Genomic DNA, 22,592 nt, shown 5'->3' with positions numbered 1-22,592 from the left:
AAGGCCCATCTGAGGACTCTACCTGCTTGTCCCTGTCCAAGTTTGCAAGACGGGAGCTACATGTGAGCTAGAGCACTTCAGGTGCATTTTGGCTCACCTGGTGAATGCTGGGGGCAGATATTTTATCTGTTAATAAGGGTTTTTTTTTTTTTTGGCTGCTTTGATGAATGACAGTTTAATCATAACACGTAAGCCTCCTGCATACGTGAGAGAGACCCAGTAAAAACTAAGTTTACTCACAGCGATGGTTTAAGTCACCTCCTTAAACAACATCAATTAAAGACAAAGAATGTTGGGGGGCTAGGCGCAGGGAAAGTTCAGTTATAGAAGGATGCCAGAGAGCAGCAATCAAAGGCTCAGACTGGCATGCAGAAGTCAACTGCTGACTTGTCCAGTGATAAAAGTGAGAGAATTAGTCTTTATGGTATCAGAAGGCAGACAGACTTACAGATGGAGATTTCCCCTTAGATACATGTCCGCTGCCTCAGGGTAAGCTCCATCCAGTTTTCAAAGCCCCTCTTACGAAAATACTCCTTATACTAAGGGGTCATATTATTGGGTGGCAAATTTTGCTCCCCTACAGTCCCATCACTGAAACTTCAAGAGGTTTCACAATTCAATCTCAGTCCTAAAAATCAGTCCAGTTAAGCTGTTGTTAATATCTGAATGGATCTTAAAGTTAGACCTATACTGTACAAGCAACGAGGCATTTCCACAGATTTCTAAATCTTGGCATTGAAGCACCAGCAGATAGTGAAGCAAGGTTTTCCTGCTTTTGATGCCTCTGATGTTCTTGGGTTTTTAGGTCAACTTTGAGTGGCCCATTCAGCAAGTGTTCTGAAGACTGTCTAGACACCAGATCTTGCAGGGATTCCAGAAAGGGAAGCTGGTACAACCTCTCCTCCCCCAGTCTAGCTGTGCAACAATTTTAACTAGTTCAGGACATCAAACAGCCCTCAACTGACCTTCCTCCATGTAGATAACAATACCAATTCCCCACCAGAGCCATCTATATCCTATATTCATTAGAATTTTTCAGAAGTTATATAGTGAACCGTATTGTGATTTTCATTTTATAGTGCTTTTATTTGGAAATGAGGCTGGGTTCTATTGTGAAACGTAAAGAGGAGAAAGATCCCCTTTGTGTATTTTGTGATACTGCCTTTGAAACGTGCCTCCCTGCCTCGCCCCATCACTGTAAATATGTAAATGGGCCCCGGTGGGACTGTGGTACTCTTTGTACTCTGATAATTTTTGAAAAGTGGATCCACGTGCTTGTGATGATTGTAGTTTTGTTACTGGCTGTGGGAAGGGAGAAATAAAAAGTATTGAAGACCCAAAGGAGTTTGTTGCTTTCAATCACAGTGAAATAGTAACCTCCTGGATCTTTTTAATGTGTGAGTTTCTTGTCTCTTCCCTCAGTGGAGTCACCCCCAATTCTATCTCCCACCCAGCTACGATCACCTACATAATGTGTAATCACCTTTACTCAAAGAGGGGGAAAGTGTTATTACAGGTTCTAATAACAAAGTTGTTTTTTCTTCTACCTCTGAGTCTTCAAAAAAAATTCTATTTAATGCTATAATAAAAAAAATTATCAGCTTGGGTTTGGCAGTGCATGCTGGAATGGCAGCTTCAAACACAAACAACAGCTTTCATTCCTGGGGAATCAGTCCTACAAAATCAACTCCTGTTTCATTTCTCGATGTGTGCACGTTCTACCTCATGATGAGTAAGGAAGAAGTGAAAGGAAAAGGAAGTACAGGCTGCTTCTTTCCACATCATCCAGTTCTATTAGATGGCTAATACAAGAAAGTAACACGAGAGAGGATGATCAGGTTCCTTAGTGTTTTGTTCCCTTTTTGCTGCTTGGGGAAAAGCTCCATTTGAATGAGAAGTGTGGCCTCTCGGAGCTGCAGGACCCACTACATGTAGCTGTAGATGAAACACACCTGTCTGCACTTGCTTGCTGTGGGCGTACATGTGTACTCAGGGGGCAGGAAGGAACTCAGCACACACATTGCCCATGATCTGCTCACTCCATCCTCAAGTCCAGTGCATGGTCTGCAGTCTCACTGGATTCCAGTCACAAAACACAAGTTAAAAGATCAATCAGTGACTAATTTCAGGACCCTGACGGCAGAGAATTTCAGGCTAGGATGTGACTTTTTTTTTTTTTTAAAGATTTATTTATTTAAAGATTTATTTATTTATACAAGCACTGGGTACAGTCAGAAGTGCAGGAGGGTGAGAGCGGGGAACAGAACAGGCAGACGGACGAAATACACTGCTGAGGGGAGCAGCGGGCATGGTAGGAGAGGTCTGAGCGCCATGTGGGACCCTCACCGGCGGCCAGGGATCAAATCAGTGCTGCAGAGGCTGCAGGCAGCTTCGCAGCCCAGTGCTCAACCACTGCACCACTAGGGGAGGCCCAGGATGTCACTTTCTTGAGTGTGAGTGCCGTGGAATTGTTTACCTAAGAAGCCACCCCGATCCTCCACCCTTTGCCAAACAAGATCTATCCTGGAGATGTTCCAGGTATACTTGAGAAAGTAAATATTCTCTATAAATCTGTTAAGCCCATCAGGTAAGTTAAGTTATTGAAGGCCAATGTTTCCTTGCAGATTTCCTGTCTGGATAATTTACCCATTGATGCAAGTGGTATGGTAAGCCCTGTACTATGATTATATTGCTGTCTAGTTCTCCCTTTTGGTCTGCTAAGATCTGTATTATATATTTAGGTGTTCTAAATATGTACTCTTGTTATAGCCTCTTTCTGGGTTGACCCCTCTATTATACGTAATGCCTTCTATGTCTCTTATACATTTTGTTTTAAATTCTATTTTGTCTGATATAAGTATAGCTATTCCAACCTTCTTTTGGTTTGCATTTGCATGGAATATCTTTTTTATATTTTCACTTATAGTCTCTCTGTCCTTACATCTGAAGTGAGGTTCTTGTAGGTAACATATAGGTGGTTCTTGTATTTTTAATCCACCAGCCACTCTTTTGATTGAAGAATTTAGTCCACTTACATTTAAGTAATTATTGATGAAGGTGTACTTATTCCCATTTTGCTATTTGTTTTCTTGCTGCTTCTGGTAATGTTTCATTTCTAAGTATGAGGAGGATTCTTATTTGAACCAGCTAGAGGTTGACTGTTGGTAGATGTTTGTTATCATAAAGAGTAGTTTCCTTTTTTTTATTATAATTAAGCCTTATATCTAAAATAAATCATAAGTAGATATTGAAGTTCATCAAATTTTTCAAAAATACTTGTTAGGGGACTAATAGATGAATTTTACGAGATTTTTCATACAAAGTAATTTCTGACATAGCTTTTTTAATTTTATATACTACTGGACTTGGGTTTAACTTTTTCATTTCCCAATATAGAAGTGAATGTCAAATATACTGGTTAAAGCTTTATATCCGAATTAGTTTTATAAACTGAAGTTTTTTTTTATTGGAATGCTTCACAAATTTGTGTCAATTTTGTGCAGAGACCATGCTGTTATTCTCTGTGTCATTCCAACTTTAGTACATGTGTTGCCAAAGCAAGCACTATAACCTGAATTTTGTTGCAACTCAGAGTTTCCTCTATCCACTGTCCTAGGACGACTTCTTTATTGTTGGAATTATCTTTTCTGATATTTTAAAAAACAATTTTGTCTTATAATCATTTATTTACCACCAGCTTTTTTCATGGGGGCAATTAACTCTTCTTTCATGGTCATTGCTTTGTTTAGGTTATCTATTTCTTGATTCAAGTTCAGTAATTTGCATTTTGCTCAAGAAACACACCTTCATAAATATTTTCAAATGCATTTGCACTGGTTGCACCCAGAATTGTAAAATTTCTTTATCTGTAAATTTATCCACTACCTAAAACAGTATGGACATTTAAAATGGAAGGACTTAAAAGGTCCAGAAGGCCTGGGTTCTAATCCTTATTTTACTACTTTCATGATGAGCTTAGTTATAATTTCCTTCACTTGTCTGGCTCCTGAAATTTAGAAAATGAAAACAAGAATTAGATTTTATCCTTCATAAGAATCCTAGGAGGTAAATTAAAGCAAGTTAAGTGCTTAACATTGGGCCCGGGACACAGGAAATATCTAGTAAATGTGGGCTACTCTGAAGTATCTAATATTGGGTATTTGAACTTTTCACTTTTTTATTATGTAATAATGTTATCTTTTTAAAATCAAAGGCAGTTTCTTCTATTTTCTAACTCAATTTTTTTTATTTCTCTGAATATCCTTCAAGTTTCTTCATTTTCTAACTTCTTAAGCCTGTTAGTTCTGTTAATTTTATTCTTGCTTATTTAATAATGAAAGCATTTCCTGCTTTGAATTTGCTTCTAATTACAGCTTTGCCAAGGCCCTATAGCAGTACTATTTATGCTTATCTCTGCTGTTTTTGAAATACGCTGCCACTGCATTTTGGTTTCATCTTTCAAAGATTATCTAGGATATAATTATTTTATTTTTGTAGGGTTGAGTCTTTTTGCTGATACTTTCTGTTGAAATATACTGTGAGCCACATATGTGATTTGAAATATTCTAGTAGCCCCATTACAAAGTAAAAACGAATGTGTAAAATTAATTGTAATAGTACATATTACTCAGACTACTTTATCCAAAATATTTGCATGTGTGGCTCATATAAAATAATTGCCATACTTTATATTCTTATTTTATACTACATCAAAATCTAGTCTTACATTTATAACACTCAATTTGTATGCTAAATTTTCAACAGAAATACTTGGGCTATATTTAGAATATAAAATTTACAAAAAGATTCACAAATGAAATTGTCTTAAACATTCTTAAATTTGTCAATACAGAATTCAATTAAAAATTCAATTTTCTGGTTACAACAGACAGTTTTCAAAATGTCTCAAAGCCACATATGGTTACAGTCCACTGTATTGGCCAGTGTAGCTCTATATTCTAATTGAATTTTTCCTGCTACATCTGTCAAATAGAGATGTATTAAAAGGTCAACTACTTCTTCCTTACAGTAAGATAGAAAGTATTGGTACAATAAGCTCACACCCAGAAATGAAATAAAAACAACTGAGTTCTTTTTTGCCCTGTCCTCGCTGTATCAGTAGGAATGAAACACATGTATGAGCTACAAACATGAGTTGTGTGACTTTAGCAATTCTATATGAGTTAAAACTCAGCATCTGATAGTGAACAAAATAATGAACTGTAAAATTCATGTCAATTAATTTTTCGTTAGAATAGCATTAAAATTGCAAAGTTTTTAAAAGACAAGCCAACAGAGAGACCATAGGAGAAAGGAAAACTTGATGTTAGTGCCTGTAATGTACTCTCCCTGCTTTCTGACAAGGGACCCCACAAGGGATGTAGCTGACTCGTTGAGGGGAGGTGCAGGAAGAGAACTTTTGAAAAAGAGATCCAGGAGGTCCTTATTTCACTGTAATTAAAAACAAGACTCCTTCAGGGTTTGATTATCTTTTTTATTGTTCCCTTCCCACAATCAGTAAAAAAGAAAATACAATCAATGCAGGTATATATCCAATTTTCAAAGATCAGAGCCCCAAGACCCCCACAGCCCCGCCCAGGTCCAACTGACATATTTACAGAGCGTGTGCTGGGGTGAGGCGCAGGGGCGTGTTTTAAAGGCAGTATTACAAAATATACAAAAGTGGTCTTCCTTTTCTTTGCATTGCATAATAGAAACCTCACCTCATTTGCAAACGAGAGTACTACAAAACACAAATCACAGTACTACTTACTACATAACTTATGAAAAATGCTGTACAGGCGCGTGACTATAAATAGGGAGCTTATAAATGGCTCTGCTTGGGAATCAGTATCTACACGGGGAAGTCCAGGAGGGCTCAGTTTGGAAGCCCAGCAGTCAAGATGATGACTGAGCTAGGATGGAGGAGGACTGGAGAGTCGGGAACACATCCCCTTTCCAAGACAAGGCTAAAGCTCGCTCACTCACCAGAGAGAAGTGGGGTTGCTGGGGGGAGACAGGGAGGGAGGTGTGAATACAGCAGGGGCTCTGGAAGGCACAGAGAGAGTGTGTGGGGCAAGAAGGCGCACACTCCTTGCACCTGTGACATAGGGACCCCACGGCTGCTTGATGACAGTTCAGGGAGGGATGATGGGAAGAAACTGCCCATCCAAATAGCATGCAGTTATTTTGCACAAACAGCAAGGAGGCCGCAAGGAGTACAGGATTTTCCATGCTCACGCGCTCCTAGGATCCCAGGAAAAATACATGTGGTGTGTTTGGACAAACATGTGCGCTTACATGTGTTCCTTTGAGAACGCTCCATAGATCCCTCCCCCCATGGGTTTTTCCTTCAGAAGAAGGGGATTTGCCCGCCCAGCTGTGTGCAGGCACGGGTGGGGTGCTTGTGTTCTAGCCACGATACACTGCTCCGGTCTCGTCATGCTGAGAGTGGAAGACTCAGCAGCGACTGAGATCAAACCACCCTGCAGGCTGATGAGAATCGGACTGATGTCAGCTCCATTTCTCAATTGAGAGCAACATCCTGTGGTGGAGAAAGGCAAGCAGGACCAGGAAGAAAATGATCATGTGGGACCAGGGACCCTTGCTCCTGCTTCTGGGAAGACCCTAGAAGGCTGTGCTGTTAGAAATGGTCTTTGTGCCCAGAGCATCCAGTTGGGACTTGGAACCCCTGTCCTGGGACTCTCTGGCCATGGCCAAGTTATCAAAGGCCTCAGGGACCTTGATGGGGACATCCTGCACCTCCTCAGCATCATCGCAAGACTTGCAGCAGGGACAGCAGCACTTGGTGCAGCCGCACGGCATACAGCAGAGGCGGCAGCACCAGCAGCAGGTGCGGCAGCAACAGCAGAAGGGGTTCTGACAGCAGGAAGTGATCAGGCCGTCCAAGGGCTTGAGCGAGCGCATCCACGTGGGCAGGCAGTTACAGGTCCGCAGCCTCAAGGGCAGGATGCTTGGGCAGCGGGACTGCAGCAGCTTGAAGATCACCACCAGAAGGATCACGAGGATGATCGGCACCCCCACACCTAACAGCACCGGCCACCCAGCCAGTGAGAGACCAAACACTGACAGTGGGGTCAGGAAGAAGAAGAAGATCAGGTAGAAGACAGCAAACCAGCGGTACTTAGCTGAGATGTTGCCCAGCCCCTTGGCCAGGCGGATGGGCAGGCGGGTGAACGGGATGGGGTACCACAGCAAGATGCCCGAGATGTTGAAGAAGAAGTGGCACAGCGCAATCTGAAACACAGAGGTTGCCCAGGTGAGTGGGTCTGTTCTGTGGTGAGGGTGGGGAGAAGGGGGCCGTCTAGCAGCACCAGGACACAATCAAGGTTATCCCTGTCTCCTTACCTTGGCCCAGACCCCCAGGACTGAAGACCTACTGTGTGTCTTGGGGCAAAGCAAGGGAGGTCAGCGCTGTATCACAGCTCACTTTTGAGGGCCTAAAGCCCTAGGACTCCTTACTCGGGTTCAACTTGGGTTGAACTAATTGATCCAGGCAAGGCAGGCCCACCTCGTTCTTATAGAGCCAGCCTCAGGCCACAGGACTTCCCTCTGACCAGACAGAGCTCCCCACGGGGAAAGCAGACTCACTGGGAGTGATGCCCATACATCCCGGAAACCCTTCCCACGTCCATCAGGTGCCACCTGCCAGTGTGGCCCTGCATTTAGACAGCCATGGGCAGTGAGAGTGCCCCTGCCTCTCTGAGGAGTACCGGGCCCTGCCTAATCTCCAAGCTGCCTGGCTGCGGCTCCTCCCCCACATCACAGTCCCGTGACAATGAAAACCTTGGTTCTCCTTGGAAACCCACTAAGGGCCAGGTCTCAGACAGGGGTGTATTCCACCCACAGAGCCCCTGCCCCACTCAGCATTTCCTGACCTGGAGTGAGCTCCTCAAAGTGTTGCCAGGGCTGGCTAGGGCGGCCAGGATGGCGGTGGTGGTGGTGCCGATATTGGAGCCCAGCGTGAGTGGATAGGCCCTCTCAATGGATATCACGCCGATACCTGGGGGACACACGGTCCATAGCATCAACTTCAGGAGATCACAGGACATGCAAATGGCCACCAGCAGGGGATGTCAGGGAGAAACTCACCAATCAGCGGGGTCATGGCAGATGTGAACACAGAGCTGCTCTGCACAATGAAGGTCATGCCTGCTCCCACAAGGATGGCCAGGTAGCCAGTCACCCAGGCAAAGGGGAAGGGGAAATCTGGAAGAAACAAGGAAAAGATTATTCACAGCTCTTGCAGGGAAAGCAGAGGTGGGGTGGAGACTGTCTGAATTGTCCCCCAGGGTGGTCTCCTGACACTGCCTGGCCTTACCTGTTTCCACCTAGAGGAGCATTTAGGAAATGCAGGGGCTTAGAAGCCCTGACCAGCCAGTCCCAGGGACCAAGTGCACAGGCTGAGGTGCTGCCTATGTGGGAATCACCCAGAGCTAGCCCACCCTCCTCACTACCATGGAGGTGTGTTTTCCTAGCCCTGTTCCCTGAGGTTCATGGACAGGTAATGTCTTTGCCTTGGTAACAACAGGCCAAGATGCCAACTCAGCAAGAGCTCTTCTTGGCCATTTGAGTCCCTTGGTTGCCCAAGATGCTGAATTAAATTTTCTGGGATGTTAGGACAAGGGAGGGCATCTGTATGTAATTCTTTTCCTAAGGGATCCTGAAAAACCCAATAAAGTCCTGGGCATAAAGAGACCTGGCAGGAAAGAAGTCTACCCCACCACTCTCTGGATTTGATTTGGCATCTCAGGATATTGCTGAGCAAGATATAGAAGGTTATACCTGCTCCACAGGCTTAGGAGCTCCTAAGACACTAAGGATGATCTCAAAGTGAAGGGAATCTTAATTTCTGTAGCCTATCAGATTGAAAAATCACATGCATACACCACTGCTCCATGAGGCCTAAGGACGCTCCTAGGATACCCTGAGATACCATCCCTGCAGGGTACGGGAAGGGATCAGTGCACCTACCAGTGTTGAGTGTCTTCTTAATGACGGCAGCTACCTGCCCCTTAAGGACAGAGCCCAAGAGCTTCACAATCATGATCAGGCAGCCACAGAGGACCAGCAGGGAGGCAATCAGCAGGATGATGCCAACAGCATAATCCGGGAGGTTGAAATTCACAAAGATGTGCTGGCCTGAGGAGACCAAGGGAAATCCTTGTTAGGAGGAAGGACCTCCCAATGAGCAGGTTGGGTCTGTGCTTAGTAAATCTCACTGCACTTCTTTCCTTCGTGACTGGGGCTCCACACACGTAAGCCACACCCATCGGCCCCCCCAGATAGCCCCTCTCCCACCCATGGCTTTGGTCTGCCTGTTCCACTCACACTTGGCGATGTTCTCCTGGTAGGTCACGTTCTTGGTGGTCCAGGTGGAGACACCATCCGTCCAACAGAGGGAGGGGGAGGTGCAGTTCTCAGGTGAGGGGACGGTGACATTCATCTGAGTCTGTGACAAACATGAGAATAGTATTTACAATCCCCAGTTCTCTCTCTTGGTGGGAGCAGCAGATAATGTGGGGAGAGGGGGAATCGGTATACACACAGGTGTGTGCCCCTGTGAGCACGATGCACTATTTCAACAGATTGCTCCACTAATGGAAACGGCAGCAGCAGAGATAAGCCAGGAGACATGTAAATGACCAGCCAGCAATAATGTGTCTGTGGCGGGAGATGGGACGAGAGGGTTGTCTGTCCTACTCATTCTGTTTGCCCAGAATTTAGGCAATTTTTGCAAGTTTTCTCACTGGCCAGTGGTGATTTTTCAAGTCCCAAATTTTTCTTTCTCCCTCACTTTTCTTTTCCCCCTTTGAATAAAAGTTTTGACTAAAAGTAGTTATAAGATCTCACCTGCTCAGTTATACTCATAAAAACTTACCATGTTGGTAAAAGTTTTGCACCAAATCTTGACCAGACTCTTGTTTTTGGCTGATTCATCATTCATTGCGATTTGGTTGATAACTTTTTTATCCAGCTAAGGAAAGTAACAGGAGAGTTAGAAGGTCCTTGAAGTAATGTAAAAGGGACACAAAGGAGGTGCTGGTGGACAAGCTTGGCGGCCATGAGCTTGATTGTGAGGCCCTGCAGAAGTGAATTGGGTCACCCTCGGTGCACTCCAGGTGGCGCACAGTACCTACAAGTCAGCAAGTGTTTCATAAATAAACCAAGGATTGTGTGAGCTAGAACTACCGAGTAGGATCATTCATGCATCGTCAATGGATGCGTATTCACTGGAGGGTCAGTGACAGACAGGACCAGAAATCGGAGTGAAAAGGAAGGGCCGCACCCACAAAGCCTTCTGTCATTCATTTCAAAGACATTACAAACTATAGGAACCCGTGGGCTGATGGGTTCCTGGAAGGAAAGGGCAGTGACCTTCCCCTTCAGGAGCTGCATACTGCCCCTCTCAGTGAGGGGGGCTGGCTGAGGTCAGTGGCGGGAACAAAGACACCCCAAGTGCCCACTACAAGTCATGAGAACAATTCGACCCCATCCCGATAAAAATATCACACGGATTACAGCCAAGGAAATCAGGAAAGTCAGCTACTCTGTCAAGTGTCACGAAAATTCCACCTCCCTTACCCTTCTTCAGAGGCAGGCAAATGGCAGTGTTTGGAAACCGTTGGACGCACCATTTCTGCCTTACTACGTGGGGTCGGAGAACTTGGGAAGAAGCGCAAGAAAGAATGACGTGTTACCTGGATAATGAGCTTCGTGAAGGGATCAGTGATAACTTTCAGGAGTGCAGGGGCATCCTCTCCGTTCTTGAAGTGGAAGGTCTCTACCACGTGGTTGGTCAAGATCTCCAAGTAATGGGTGGCAGCTTCCAGGGGCAGGAGCACAAACACGGAGAGCCAGTTGAAGAAGTCATGGACGGTGGCCCCCGCAAAAGCCCTAGCAAAGGTGGAATCAGATTAGTCCACGAGCAAGTGGGCCCCCATCCAGGCAGGTCAGCACTGCATCCGTTGTCCCCCGTCTGTACACACAGGTATACGCTCTCATTTTCTAGATGAGTGGTGATTCTCACCCCCTTCCTCAGAGTGGGTGTTCTTAGTACCCACAACTCAACCACTGAATAACCGCAAGAAACTAAGGGAAGAAAATTATTAGAGATCCTAAGGCATGGGAACCCACTGCATGGGCACTGCCCAGGGTCTTTTCTCCCAAGCTAGGCAGAGCCCTTTGCCACCAGGTCAGACAGCACTCAGCTTTCTCTACTGAGTGGAAAAGGGGTACAGCTGCAAAGGCATTTCAGGGATCACAGTCTGGAAGAACTGCATTCAAACCAAATTGCATTGGAACAAGCGTAATGAAGACAACCTTCCTTCAGAAGGCAGGAGCCAATGAGGAGGCCATCAAGGCTCTGACACATGTGAGTTTAATGGCTTGGTGGGTGTGTGTGCCCGCCTCCCTCCAGTACCCACGGCAGCTCCAGGATGACAAGCTGCTGCCAAAGGCTCGGTGAAGGAAGTTCCCACATCATGCGCAGCCAAGGGCCCTGGGGGTGCAGGGCTGGTGCGGAGCCTCCTACCTTCTGAACTCGTTGCGGTCTCCCGCCTGCATGAGCGCCACGATGGTGTTGGTGATGGACGTCCCGATGTTGGCCCCCATGATAATGGGGATGGCGGTCCTCACAGTCAGCACTGAGGATGGGAAAGGTGGTTGGCACTTTAGGCAGGAAGGCAGCCTGGCCACGTCCTGATGGCCCGAGGCAGGCGGGCCTCATTCAGGCTGACAATCCCCTAAAGCAGCAGACTTAACCTCTTTGGGGTCTGCACCTGGCTGTGAATCTGATGGCGACTAGGGTGGCTCTCCTTAGAGAGAGGCACATGTTCTCCAAAGTTGCTAGCTTGTAATTTCAAGGCATGCACAGACTCCGTGAAGTTCTCTGTGGGGCCAGTTATAAATACCTTTCTAATTCCCCTTTCATTCCGCCCTATTACAGATGCAGGCAGCTTATAGGAGACAAGGAAATAATATTTAAGGACTTGCGTATTTATAATAAATTCCTGGTAGTATAATTGCTTTTTCTAGTTGTTAGTAATTTGACACAATGTTCTAACATATGAAAGGAAAGCATTTTATAATGGTAATATCTATTTCTAATAGCCCAGAAAAGTCCTCATTAACTTTACCTAAATTGTTGGTTTTGGCAGAAAATTAACCAGCTCAAACTGGTCCTCATCAGGGAGTCTGTCCCAACTTAATCAGAGCAAATATCAGAGAGGGTCAAGCTTGGCAGACCAGCTCCCAGTGGGCAGATGTCCCAAAGGCAATGTGCGCTGTGTTGACAGGAAGGGATTCCCAGCACAGTGATGGGGGTGACCCATCACTACACTATCCAAGTTGGCAGCCTAACACATGTGACCACTGACCCTTGGAAAGGTTGAGTCTGCAACTGAAATTTATCATTTAAATTAAAATTACATAAAATTAAAGACCCAAATGTGGCTGGGAGCTGCTGAACTGGACAAAACCATTCTAGAGAAATCACAGCTGAGCTTTCAAACATTGGAGTGTGTTTAGAGTCTGAGTTGTGGGAATAGAATCCAAGTAAAACACAGGGTACTTGGACAAGATAGGTAGATAATGGCAACCAGGCTGAACAGGCAACCCTCATTCTGTTGCGCTGCAACCAGAGAGTGTCTGACAAGACTCCACATGCAAAAGCCTGTGAATTTTCCTGAAGGCTCTGAAGATATACACAATTTTTTACCATTAAAGTATTTTTACTGCAATGTTAATTATTTTAACTAAAGATGTACATTATTTTTTTTAGACAAAATGCTATTGTGCCCTTATGAGACAAGAGCATGGTTGACCTAACTTTCAGATTCACCGGGAAACCCCAAAAAAGGCACGTGACTGATTTTATCGAGTGATTTGAAACAGAACCCAACACATCTCTGAAATCTGCCTGTTTTCGGAGAAATCCTGGTGTTCCCAGATGGACAAGGAAAGGCCAGAAAGTGCCAGGACTCACGTGAGGAGGCCACCATGCTGACGATGATGGATGAGGACGTGCTGGAGCTCTGCACCATGACCGTGACCAGCACCCCGATCACCAGCCCCGCCACAGGGTTGGACATAATGGAGTTGTTGCTGAAGAACTGTCCAGCGACCTTTCCTGGAAAGCAAACCCGTGACCATGGAAGGGGGTTAGGTGGGTCTGCGGAGCACAGAAGTCTCCAGTAGGCCCAAGTTAGAGGGCGGGGAACCAGCCTGTGCATCTTTCTTCCTGTTGCTTCTTCCCAGACAGACACTGATGCCGCATCCCCACCACACTCACCCTGTTCCTCTCATCCCTGCACCCTGCACCCTCCCACCCTTAACCACCCCCATCAACAAGCCCTCCTCTGTCTCTGGTCACGACGCGGCCTCAACTCTGACATTGCCTGATGGGCACCAGGAGGCTACTCCGGCCCAATTCCTGCCTCTGGGATAAAACCCCAATTCAGAGGATGTACACCTCAGGGTTGGGTCTTCTCAATCTCCTCTCTCAGCCTCCCTTGCTAGCTCCCGGGCCCAGCCCGGCCTGTGACTGAATGCTGGAGCATCATTTTGGAATGTGCTTCTGGAACCGTCCACCCACTACCAGTGCCGCTGATAAAGATGCCTGGGGCTAAAGCAGTGGAGGTGACTTGTCTGAGACAAAAGTACAGCTCGGAGGGATGCTGTCTAGGGCACAAGGACCAGAAAGGACATCTGGGAATAAAGTCTGCTGCCAGACATACACCCCGTGAGTGTCCTCACCCAACTTTCTCAGGGCAAGAAATAATAATCTCAAGACTCATCAAGAGTGCAGGACCCAGCTATTCTGTGTCACGGGATCTGAGTTTCGCCCTGGTGTGCCAGTTGTAGGCTGTGAACTGAATCCAGCCCTGGCTGCTGGAAAGATCTTTATCCAGGTCATGATCCTTTGTAAAATACAAGACTTCACAAAAGAAATGAGTGGCTTCCAGTCCTAAACACCCCAGAAGCTGCAGCTGGACAGAGTTGTCTGACATGTGACTGTCTGAACCCAAGTCAGTGGAATGACCCACCCAGGTCACCGACCCCTCCCTCCATACCTCCAACCAGCTGGAAGGCACTGCTGAGCACATCCAAGGAGCACACGAACAAGTAGAGAAATCCCAGAAGCAAAATGAATTTCCCAATCCCTTGGAAGACACAGAGAATCTTCCCGTTGGTGTCTCTGTCTGGAGGAGGGGAAAAGGCGCAAAACCTTTTAGTGTCTGAAACACTGAGCTTTGCAAAGAGCTCAGACTCCCCTGTCCCTGCCGGCCAGGCAGCTGCAAGCTCTGATGCACAGCAAGGCCTGGAGATGGCCCAGCAATGGCCGCCCTCTGCAGCCCAGTGACCACTGCCAGCCATGTAGCTGAGCCCGGGTAAAGCTTCTCCACGCGGTCTACATTTGGGCTGTGGTACAGACAGCCCAGCCAGGCCCCATGCTCAGCTGAACCATGTCCCTGATGAGTCATCACAGTACCTGCCCCTTGAGGAGTTGGGGCAGAGGAAATGGCTCTCTAAGCACTTACAGAACAGCACCGACCAATTTCTAGAATGTGGCCACAAGCATGCCATTACCACCTGCACTGGGGGAGGGCTTGGGCCCTCATATATCCTGAAATTGTACATCCTTGACTACTGTGTCTCCACTCAATTTTCAGGTGGACCTTAACTCCTCTTTCCTACCCCCCACCCCTGTCCAACTATCTGATCCACAGACCAACTTTTCACCTGCACCCGCAAATAAGTGCACTGCTGGCTCACACCCTGCTGATCTGGGGAACATTCTCTGCCTTCTGAAGATTTCCCTGTCTGTGCACTGCCTTTAGGTGAGGGGACACCTCCCCAGCACCAGTTCTATCCACAGCCCCTGATAGTATCTAGGGTGAGTGGAGCACAGTGGATCTAAGGATCACCCAGTGTCTGCTCTGGTGCCCACCCAGTGCCCGGCACAGTTGGAGAATGAAGCGAGGACAAATGGTACCCCATCATCACATAGTCTTTAGGGTCTAGGTCTCCTGGTCCTCCAGGGGCATCCCCCACCCCAACCTGAGGACCTCTGCTCCTAAGACAGAAAACCGTGGGGAGTTGGAGGATAAGATGAGGCAGTCACTGGAAGTGGTGAGCTTGGCCTGCTTCTGCTGCCCCTCCCCATGTTTACCTGACCACTTGATGCCCTTGTCCTGAAGGGCAGGCAGGTCCCAGGGGTCTTCTTCCTCTGCGGGTGTGTCCATCAGCGCCACAGTGGAGTAGGACGGCAGAAGCTCAATCTTGGTTACAGGGGCTCCAGGGTCATCTGTCCAAACCAACATCAGGGCATGAGGAATAAGGGATCAGAGCTGGGAGCCCTGGGCCCTCAGGGAGGGCACTCAGCTGCTAGTGAGTGGCACTTACTTTTGTGGGTGTCCTTGTCTTTTACAGGTGTGGTGGATGGCTGGTTAGCAGCCCCCTCCATGTATTTGTTGGGGTTAGGCTGGGCATTTTCCAGTTCAGGCCAAGGAGCCATGGTCTGTGGATGGAAAACAAAATTAAGGGAGCAGCCACTGAGAAGGGGTGCTCAGTGCTCATGGCTGGGAAAACAGGGTCTGCAAAAATTGGGGCAGTATCTGCTATACCTTCTCAGTGTGGAATCTTGGGTGCCATATTTTACTCCTCTAAACCTCCTTCAACCGTTTAGAAACTCACTAAATCAAACCCATTCTTAGTGGTTTCTAGTCGCCAATCCACAAATCAATTAAACCTCCTTTGATTTTTCTCACTTGTTTTCTGCCACTTCTGTCTGCCTCTGTCTGGACTTCTCTAGTCAGGAGGATGCAAATCCCCACTCTCTCATCACTTCCTGCGACGCCAAGTATTTAAGCACCTGCAGTGGCTGGCTGTCTGCTTTTCACTCTGACAGCAGTTCCGTGACATATCCAAATCCACCTTCACTGAGGGGACTTGACCTAATTATATGTGCGCGTGTGTTCTACCTGTTTACCCACCAGTACTTCTGCGAGAAGTAGGACAGTGGACCTGGCTCAGAACCCAGAGCTGTCACTTATGAGTGTGTATTTAAGCAAGTTTGTTTATTGAGCATAAAGTGTCAGTTTCCTCATCTACAAAATGGGCACAATTCTTCATACTTTTCAGCATTATGAGATTCACAGCGACACCTGGAAAGTGACTGACACCCCGCTGGCACCCTAAGTAGGAGCATCAGTGCTCTGCCTTCTGGCTGGATCAACACGCTTCAGTCAGAGACAGATTCTTTCCAGCCCTTGGTAGGGACTTCCTCACAGCCCATTTTGCCCACAAAGCTGTGCTCAGTTACCCAGAAGCTGAGTGTGGCTCTTGACACGTTGAGGCCTATGCCCTAGTCCTCGGCTTTGACTTAGGTCAGAGGAAGCAAAGACTGGCACCATTCAAGAGGAAGGACAAGTGGTTCAAATACACCTTAAAAATGAGAATTCAACCCTGTCAGCGTTCCAGCACATACATATTAAAACAGATGAAAAAAGCTTCAAGTGTCCCAATAGGGAAAAAATATTTGGAGAACTAAACTTTTTCAGGCGGGACTTGGGATGCCCGCAGAAGGCCTCTGAGGTGAGCACTGAGGGAAGCAAATGTCTGCAGGACCTGACAATCCTCAGGCCTCTGACCCTGTAATTACACTTCTAGGAACAGCTTCTCTCAGAAAACCAGAAACACCTGCCTTGCTCTGATCACCTCTTTGCAAAAGGGCTTCTCAGAATCCGGGTCTGTCGGCTCCTTTGCTGTCTGTCTGCAGTGAATCTGTTTCCTCCTAGCACAAAGCCAGCTCCACAGAAAAGGGGCTTTGTCCGGCTCACTGTATTGCCTCAGGGCCTGCTATGCTTCTGGCAGTGACAGTGGCCCATGTGGGCTGACCGAATGAATAGGGACCAGACCTGTGCTGTCATTCCAGAGAAAATAAAAAAGCAGGCGAACCCCCAAACCCACAAAAGGTGAGAAGGTTAAGGACACCTGTGTTGTTATTGCTGTTGTTATCCATGCAACTGGGGGTGGAAAGAGGCTGGTTCTGTTAGTCCCCAGCATGAAGGGTTTTCATGAGGGGCTTGTTTAGCCCAAGGAGTGTTGACTTTCCCCGGGGAACTTTAGAACTGAGCAGAGACCATCCTGCACCCAGTGGCTCCCTTGAAGGCATAGACCAGATGCTCATTTTAGCTGAGCAGGCACCCAGCAGAGCCTGCACACAGGCCTCATGTGCCTCCTAGTCGAAGACTGGGACCTACTCAGCCAAAGAGGCACTATTCACAGAGCCGGGTTACACTAGGCACCTAACATGCGGCCTTCAGGAAGGTGTTACTAACATGAAGAAACTCCTCAGGAGACTAAGTGACACCCAAGGTCCCAAGAGCCTGGACCTTTTTGAATCCTAATCCTTCTCTGCAGCAGCTCTTGGGCTAGCACCCTCTGCTTGACACTGATCTCTCAGGGCATAGCAGCTTCTGATGTCATGCCTCCCCCCACCCTGAAGCTTCAGGGCATGTCACCAAGCATGGTCTTCTTCAGACTCAGTGACTCAGTGAAAAGCCTACTAGCTGACAATCCAGGGTGGAGCAAAGCCTGCAGCTTGCCAGGTCGCTGCTGGGGCTCCTTCCTGGGTGAGCTGAGCACCACTGGGCCCCACTGGCTGGGAAGCTGGGTATTTGGGAGGCGAGATCAAAGTAAACTGAGGTGAACTCCAGCCTCAGCTCAAATTGCTCATGTGGGTGAATGGCCCAGTGTGCTTTTGGGGGGACTGTAGCTAAGATGTCTACCTCTCTGACTTTCCTCACACAGGGATCCTTGGCGCCCTTAGCACATGGCCTGGATGTCTCAGTTTTGGTCAAGCACTAGGCTGGGCACGTTACATGGCACAGATACTCAGAATCAGATCCACCTCTGTGACCTGGGAGTCACTTGACTCTCTGTGCCTCAGTTTCCCATATGTAAAATGGGGTTTAGAGCCATAGAGTTATTGAGCAGCTTGAAGGAGCTGATTTCTATAAAGTGCTTATTACAATAGTGTCAGTGTAAGTCCCTCCTTTGAACAGCCCTGTGAGGAGTCAGTGTCATTCTGTTTACAGATAAGGAAAACACAATACCCAGGCAGTTAAGCCACAAGGCCCAAGGCCTCAGGCAGGATTCGAAATTAAGCAACCCCGTAGGTGAGTGACAGAGCCACTTTTTAAAACACAGCTCTCCTTATCACAGGTTGGGACCTGGATCCCCAATATCTTGAGCCATGACAAACATATTCCTGGAGCACTGGTTTTACTCACATAATCGGGGAAAGGAAATGTTAAAAAATGGCACTGGTAGATGATTTACATTGGAGATGTGGTATTTGCATGGGGCAAACTGTTTCTCAGCTTTGGCACTACTGACATTTGGGACCAGATGATGTCTGGTGGTTGGGAGCTGTCCTGTGTGTTGCAGGACACTGAATAGCAAGCACCTCACCCCTCTACTTACTAGACACCAGGAGTATCCCAGCACCCTTAGTACACACCCTTAGTACAATCAAAATGTTTCCAGATGTTGCCAAATATCCCTGGGGGACTGAGAACCACTGGTCTAGACATTAAGAGACTGGGCTTTAAATTCAACTGCTGTGGTTCACACTTCAGCTCTGTCATTTACTATGTGTCTTTGAGCTACTTCCTGCCTCTGTTTGCTCAAATGTCAAATAAAGATAGCAACACCTGTGGATTATTGTGATGAATAAATGTGCCATGTTTTGAAAGTTCTTTACAGTGTGCCTGGCACACTAAAGCTTGTCCAATTACCAGCTGTCACACTAAAATACGCACGGACATACAATAATCCAGAATGCAAAATTTACAAAAATCACAACATTTTTTTTTTTTAGAACATAAATTGCTTTGAACGTTCAGTCTGTTCTGAACTACTCACAGACCTCTAGAGAGTCATGTACCTGGCTCTCTGCTCCTGGGGGGCAGTTTGAAGGAAAGATTTGTGACTTTCCACCACTTCTCTTTCTCATCCAGTCTTAATTCACTCTAAATTGTTCTTTTATCTCCTGTGCACATTTATCCAACTGTCTAAATAGAAATTAAGCTTCAGAGGACAGGGAACCAAGTCATGCTTTTCCTTCTAGTGCCCACGGCACTAAACATAGTGAGTACATTTGTGAATGGGGAGTCAACGTACGGAGTTTGCTGAAGGAAAGCATTGGAGCCATGTGGACCATGACAGGGAAGCAACTGGAGCCTGACTGTTCTAATGAGTTGGGCCTCATCACCAGAGGAGAGCTGGTTTGGCCAAGACAGTGGAAGAAGCAACTGTCCCAAGACACTGCAGTCCCACTTGGGAAACTCACATCAGCCACAGGTGTAAGAATTACTTGCCTATTATTTAAATTTTGTTTTGGGTGAATACATTTCTCTGACTGGGCAGAATCATTTTCAAGCACTGAACACAAAGTGTCTGGTGAATACAGAAACAGACACTTCCACTGTCTGACATCCAATCCGTTTGTATTACTACGTGCAACGGAATGCACAGACACCCATGTGCGCAGAATAGAAAGGAGAATGATGGGATACACCAAGCTAAGTCACTGGGACACTTCCCCTGTGAGGCCTGTGAGCACCTCATTCACCTCCAGATCCTCACTGGATCTGGAGCATCGCCAAACGTAAAGGCCATTTCTGTTGAATGTCTCTACTGCTTCTTAAAATCTTTTTTCCCTATTGCAAGTTGAACCATTTGTTACAAGTCTACTTCCTCTTTACAAGCACTTCCTTGTGACTTTACCACTCCCCTCCCCCCACGCCCCCAGCACTTCATTTTCTGGTACAGTCACCTCTTCTACCATCACTGAGTGCTCACTGTGCAGATAAGGCATGAAGGGCCATACACCTAGCACTGTCCCCTCAAGGGGGGAGGGGGGCAGGCAGCCAGCAAAGTCATGTGACACAGCCCAGAACTCTCTGAGTCTGTCAGCCACCCCCTCCAGGCCCTCATGACCCACACAGCTCAACTGCTCCTTGAGACCTAAGAAGTCAAGAACTGTGGGGCACCTGGTGCCCAACCACTACACTCGGCCGTGGGCACAGCCCCATTCGCCTGGCCCTCCCAGGTAGCAAAGCCCCAGGGCTCTGTACAGGTTGACGCCACAGAGCTGGAGTAAAGGCAGGTCATGGTGCTAACTCCGTGTTCAGTCTAGAGACTACACAGCTGTTCAGGGGCTCCTTACAGCCCCGCTAAGTCGTCAGCTCTACCTATACAACGTGCCTGGCACAAGACACCCCTAGAGACCACACTGTGGGTGAGGGCTGGCTCTGCAGAGACCACCACTCATGGGATGACCCTGAGGATCTCAGAGCCTCAATATCATCATCAGAAAAATGGGACAGAACCATCACCTCATTGTCGTAGGATTAATTGATCAATAAGCGTGGCTGGGCCTGGCAAGAGTCCCTGAGCACAGGACACTCAGAACCTTGCAAAAATGATTGCATCATAAACAGCCCAGAGCCTCCACTTTGCCCCAGACATTAGCTCCACAGCAGTGTTCAGGTCAGTAGTGGCCAGTCAGTAAACATTTGTGCAATAAATGAAACAAAGCACATGAAAGAAAGGAGCTACCCTTTGTTTTGTGATGAGGAAGTGCCCTGTGTCTTCTGTGACCCCACTGAGTATTAAAAATGAGGGAGTTCTTTGCAGTGTACAAAGAAACTGAGGCACGGGAACATTAATAAAAAAAACTGTGGCTACCTATGGGTAATGAAAGGACTTGAACTAGGACTGAAAGTTCCTAAACATGCAGCCTCCCCACAGACCTGTGGCAGGTGTGAGGAAGAGGCGTCCACAGGCCCCTCAGAGCAATGCAGCACAAAGGGCCCCGGCCCAGGTTCAGGGGGCCACGGGGTATGGAGAGCTGGCTGCAGCGTCCCTCGACTGGGCCCCACTGTCACTCACATGGCTGGAAAGGCCAGCAGACAGTGCTGTCCTGACAGGCCGCTGAGGCTTCTGGCAGGCACACGCCTGGCTGCTGCGCTACCTGCCGACTTGGGAGGGTCTGGGCTGAGCAGGAAGGTGGCTGAAAGGAGCAGACAGGGCACTGAGTTTGAGGTGAGGCCACAGGCTCCCAGGGGCGGGGCCTGTCTGGAATCTGTTTCCCTAGGGAGGGGCTCTGACACTGCCTGGAGGGGTCCTGCTGACTTGCTCCCCTCCCCAGGCTCCTGAGCCAGCTGCTGCCCTCCCTGCCTGCCCCCAAGGCCACATTTGGGGCATCTGGCTTTCTGACAGAAGAGGCAGAGAAGAAAGGGCCTCCAGGGGCAGCTGGGACTAAATTCAGAGAGATGCCCCTGCCCAGGTAAGAGAGGAGGGGCTGGGGGGAGGCCTGGCTCAGGGCATCACCCACGGGCTCTTTGCTGCTGTGTTGAGAGCCCTTCTGGCTCATCTTCCTGCCTCCACATGGGCACCCTGTGGCAAGAGCAACTCTGCTGGCCAAGCAGAGGACCCTTCTCTGCCCTCCTGGGCCTGGGGAGCAGGAAATAGGGGCTCCTGGCAGTCACCAGCACCTGGACTCTGCATGGTCCGGGACTCCCCCCTTTCACTCCCAGCACCTGTTCTGGAGTCTCCTGTGCAGAACACAACAGCCCAAGGCCATAGAGGAGGGATGGAGGCAGCACATGCTCTGCTGTTGAGGAGACCCGGCCAAGCCCGCTCCACCAGGCAGTGGCCTCCAGAGCGCAGCAGGAGACTAGCTCGGCAGGAGGATGTGTCAGCGGCAGGACAGGCAGGCAGAGCGGCCAGGCCTTGTTTAATGAGCACCGAGTGCCAGGCTTCCCTGCACCGCCCCCACGTGAACCCCCGCGGCCTCACACCGCCATGTGCATTTCTGCCCACTGGCTTCATGTGGAGGCTTATACTTCTACCTCTGCCAGCCCCGTTGACAGCAGAGAAAACGAGGACACCAAGAAATGCAGTGCTCAGGTCTCAGTGACTCCACCTTTGAGGCAACTCACACTCAGGCTGCGGGACCCCTGCTGTCCAACACTCAGGAGACTGACTCTGGGCCAGGCCCAGGACCTCAGCACACAGGGCCCTGCCCAGGGGGGTAGATCCCTCCTGCAGCTGCCTCACCCAGCAGGGGGTGAGCTGATCACCCAGGTCATGGGGGAGAGGCTGAGATGGGAGAGGCCTGGTTTACACTGGTGAGTGACTTGAGACTCTTAAGTGATGCACTGATGGGGTTTGAAAAGAGACATTTATCTCCTCACTTTAAATCACGGCCTGACCCTCAGAGGTCACCACCATAGTGCACTTTCAATTTCATAGTGCACTTCCAATTTAAACACAAATTTTAAATACATTCTGTCCTTGACAGAAGCACATCAGTCGCTTTGGACTGTGCCTGTGGGGCTGGAAGTGTTAGTGCATGGGTAGAACCATCTGAAACATATCACGATCATGATTTGCATTTTTCAAATCGCTCGGCTGTCCTGACTACTGTCAATCAGCCCAAGGGGGACGGTGGGAGTGCATGAGGAAGGTGATAGGAAAGGGCAGCTAAACATTTATTC

The 22,592-nt window shown here is 48.0% G+C and overlaps 1 protein-coding gene and 1 non-coding gene across 3 annotated transcripts in view; both read right to left on the bottom strand.

The window, feature by feature from the left end:
- Positions 1–3,460: 3,460 nt before the first annotated feature.
- On the bottom strand, positions 3,461–3,565 carry LOC119261501 (U6 spliceosomal RNA). Its single transcript, XR_005129039.1, has one exon. It is a non-coding gene; the product is annotated as a U6 spliceosomal RNA (small nuclear RNA).
- Positions 3,566–5,441: 1,876 nt separating this feature from the next.
- LOC119261059 (sodium-dependent phosphate transport protein 2B-like) overlaps positions 5,442–22,592 on the bottom strand; it is a 38,738-nt gene continuing 21,587 nt past the window's right edge. For both annotated transcript variants that reach the window (XM_037530284.2, XM_054688202.1), the window contains exons 4-15: positions 15,427–15,541; positions 15,194–15,328; positions 14,094–14,222; positions 13,007–13,150; positions 11,555–11,666; positions 10,722–10,917; positions 9,902–9,997; positions 9,352–9,472; positions 8,995–9,162; positions 8,113–8,229; positions 7,899–8,023; positions 5,442–7,257 (exon numbers count right to left, since the gene is read on the bottom strand). In XM_037530284.2, coding sequence (XP_037386181.1) covers positions 6,628–7,257; positions 7,899–8,023; positions 8,113–8,229; positions 8,995–9,162; positions 9,352–9,472; positions 9,902–9,997; positions 10,722–10,917; positions 11,555–11,666; positions 13,007–13,150; positions 14,094–14,222; positions 15,194–15,328; positions 15,427–15,541 — 2,088 coding nt within the window. In that variant the 3' untranslated portion in view covers positions 5,442–6,627. The remainder of the gene's footprint in view (positions 7,258–7,898; positions 8,024–8,112; positions 8,230–8,994; positions 9,163–9,351; positions 9,473–9,901; positions 9,998–10,721; positions 10,918–11,554; positions 11,667–13,006; positions 13,151–14,093; positions 14,223–15,193; positions 15,329–15,426; positions 15,542–22,592) is intronic.

The sequence above is a fragment of the Talpa occidentalis genome, unplaced genomic scaffold (assembly GCF_014898055.3).
Source record: "Talpa occidentalis isolate TD23 unplaced genomic scaffold, MPIMG_talOcc4v2.1 talOcc4.6, whole genome shotgun sequence".
NCBI lineage: Eukaryota > Metazoa > Chordata > Mammalia > Eulipotyphla > Talpidae > Talpa > Talpa occidentalis.
The sequence above is the reverse complement of the archived record's forward strand: the minus strand, read 5'-3'. Positions and strand labels throughout refer to the sequence as shown.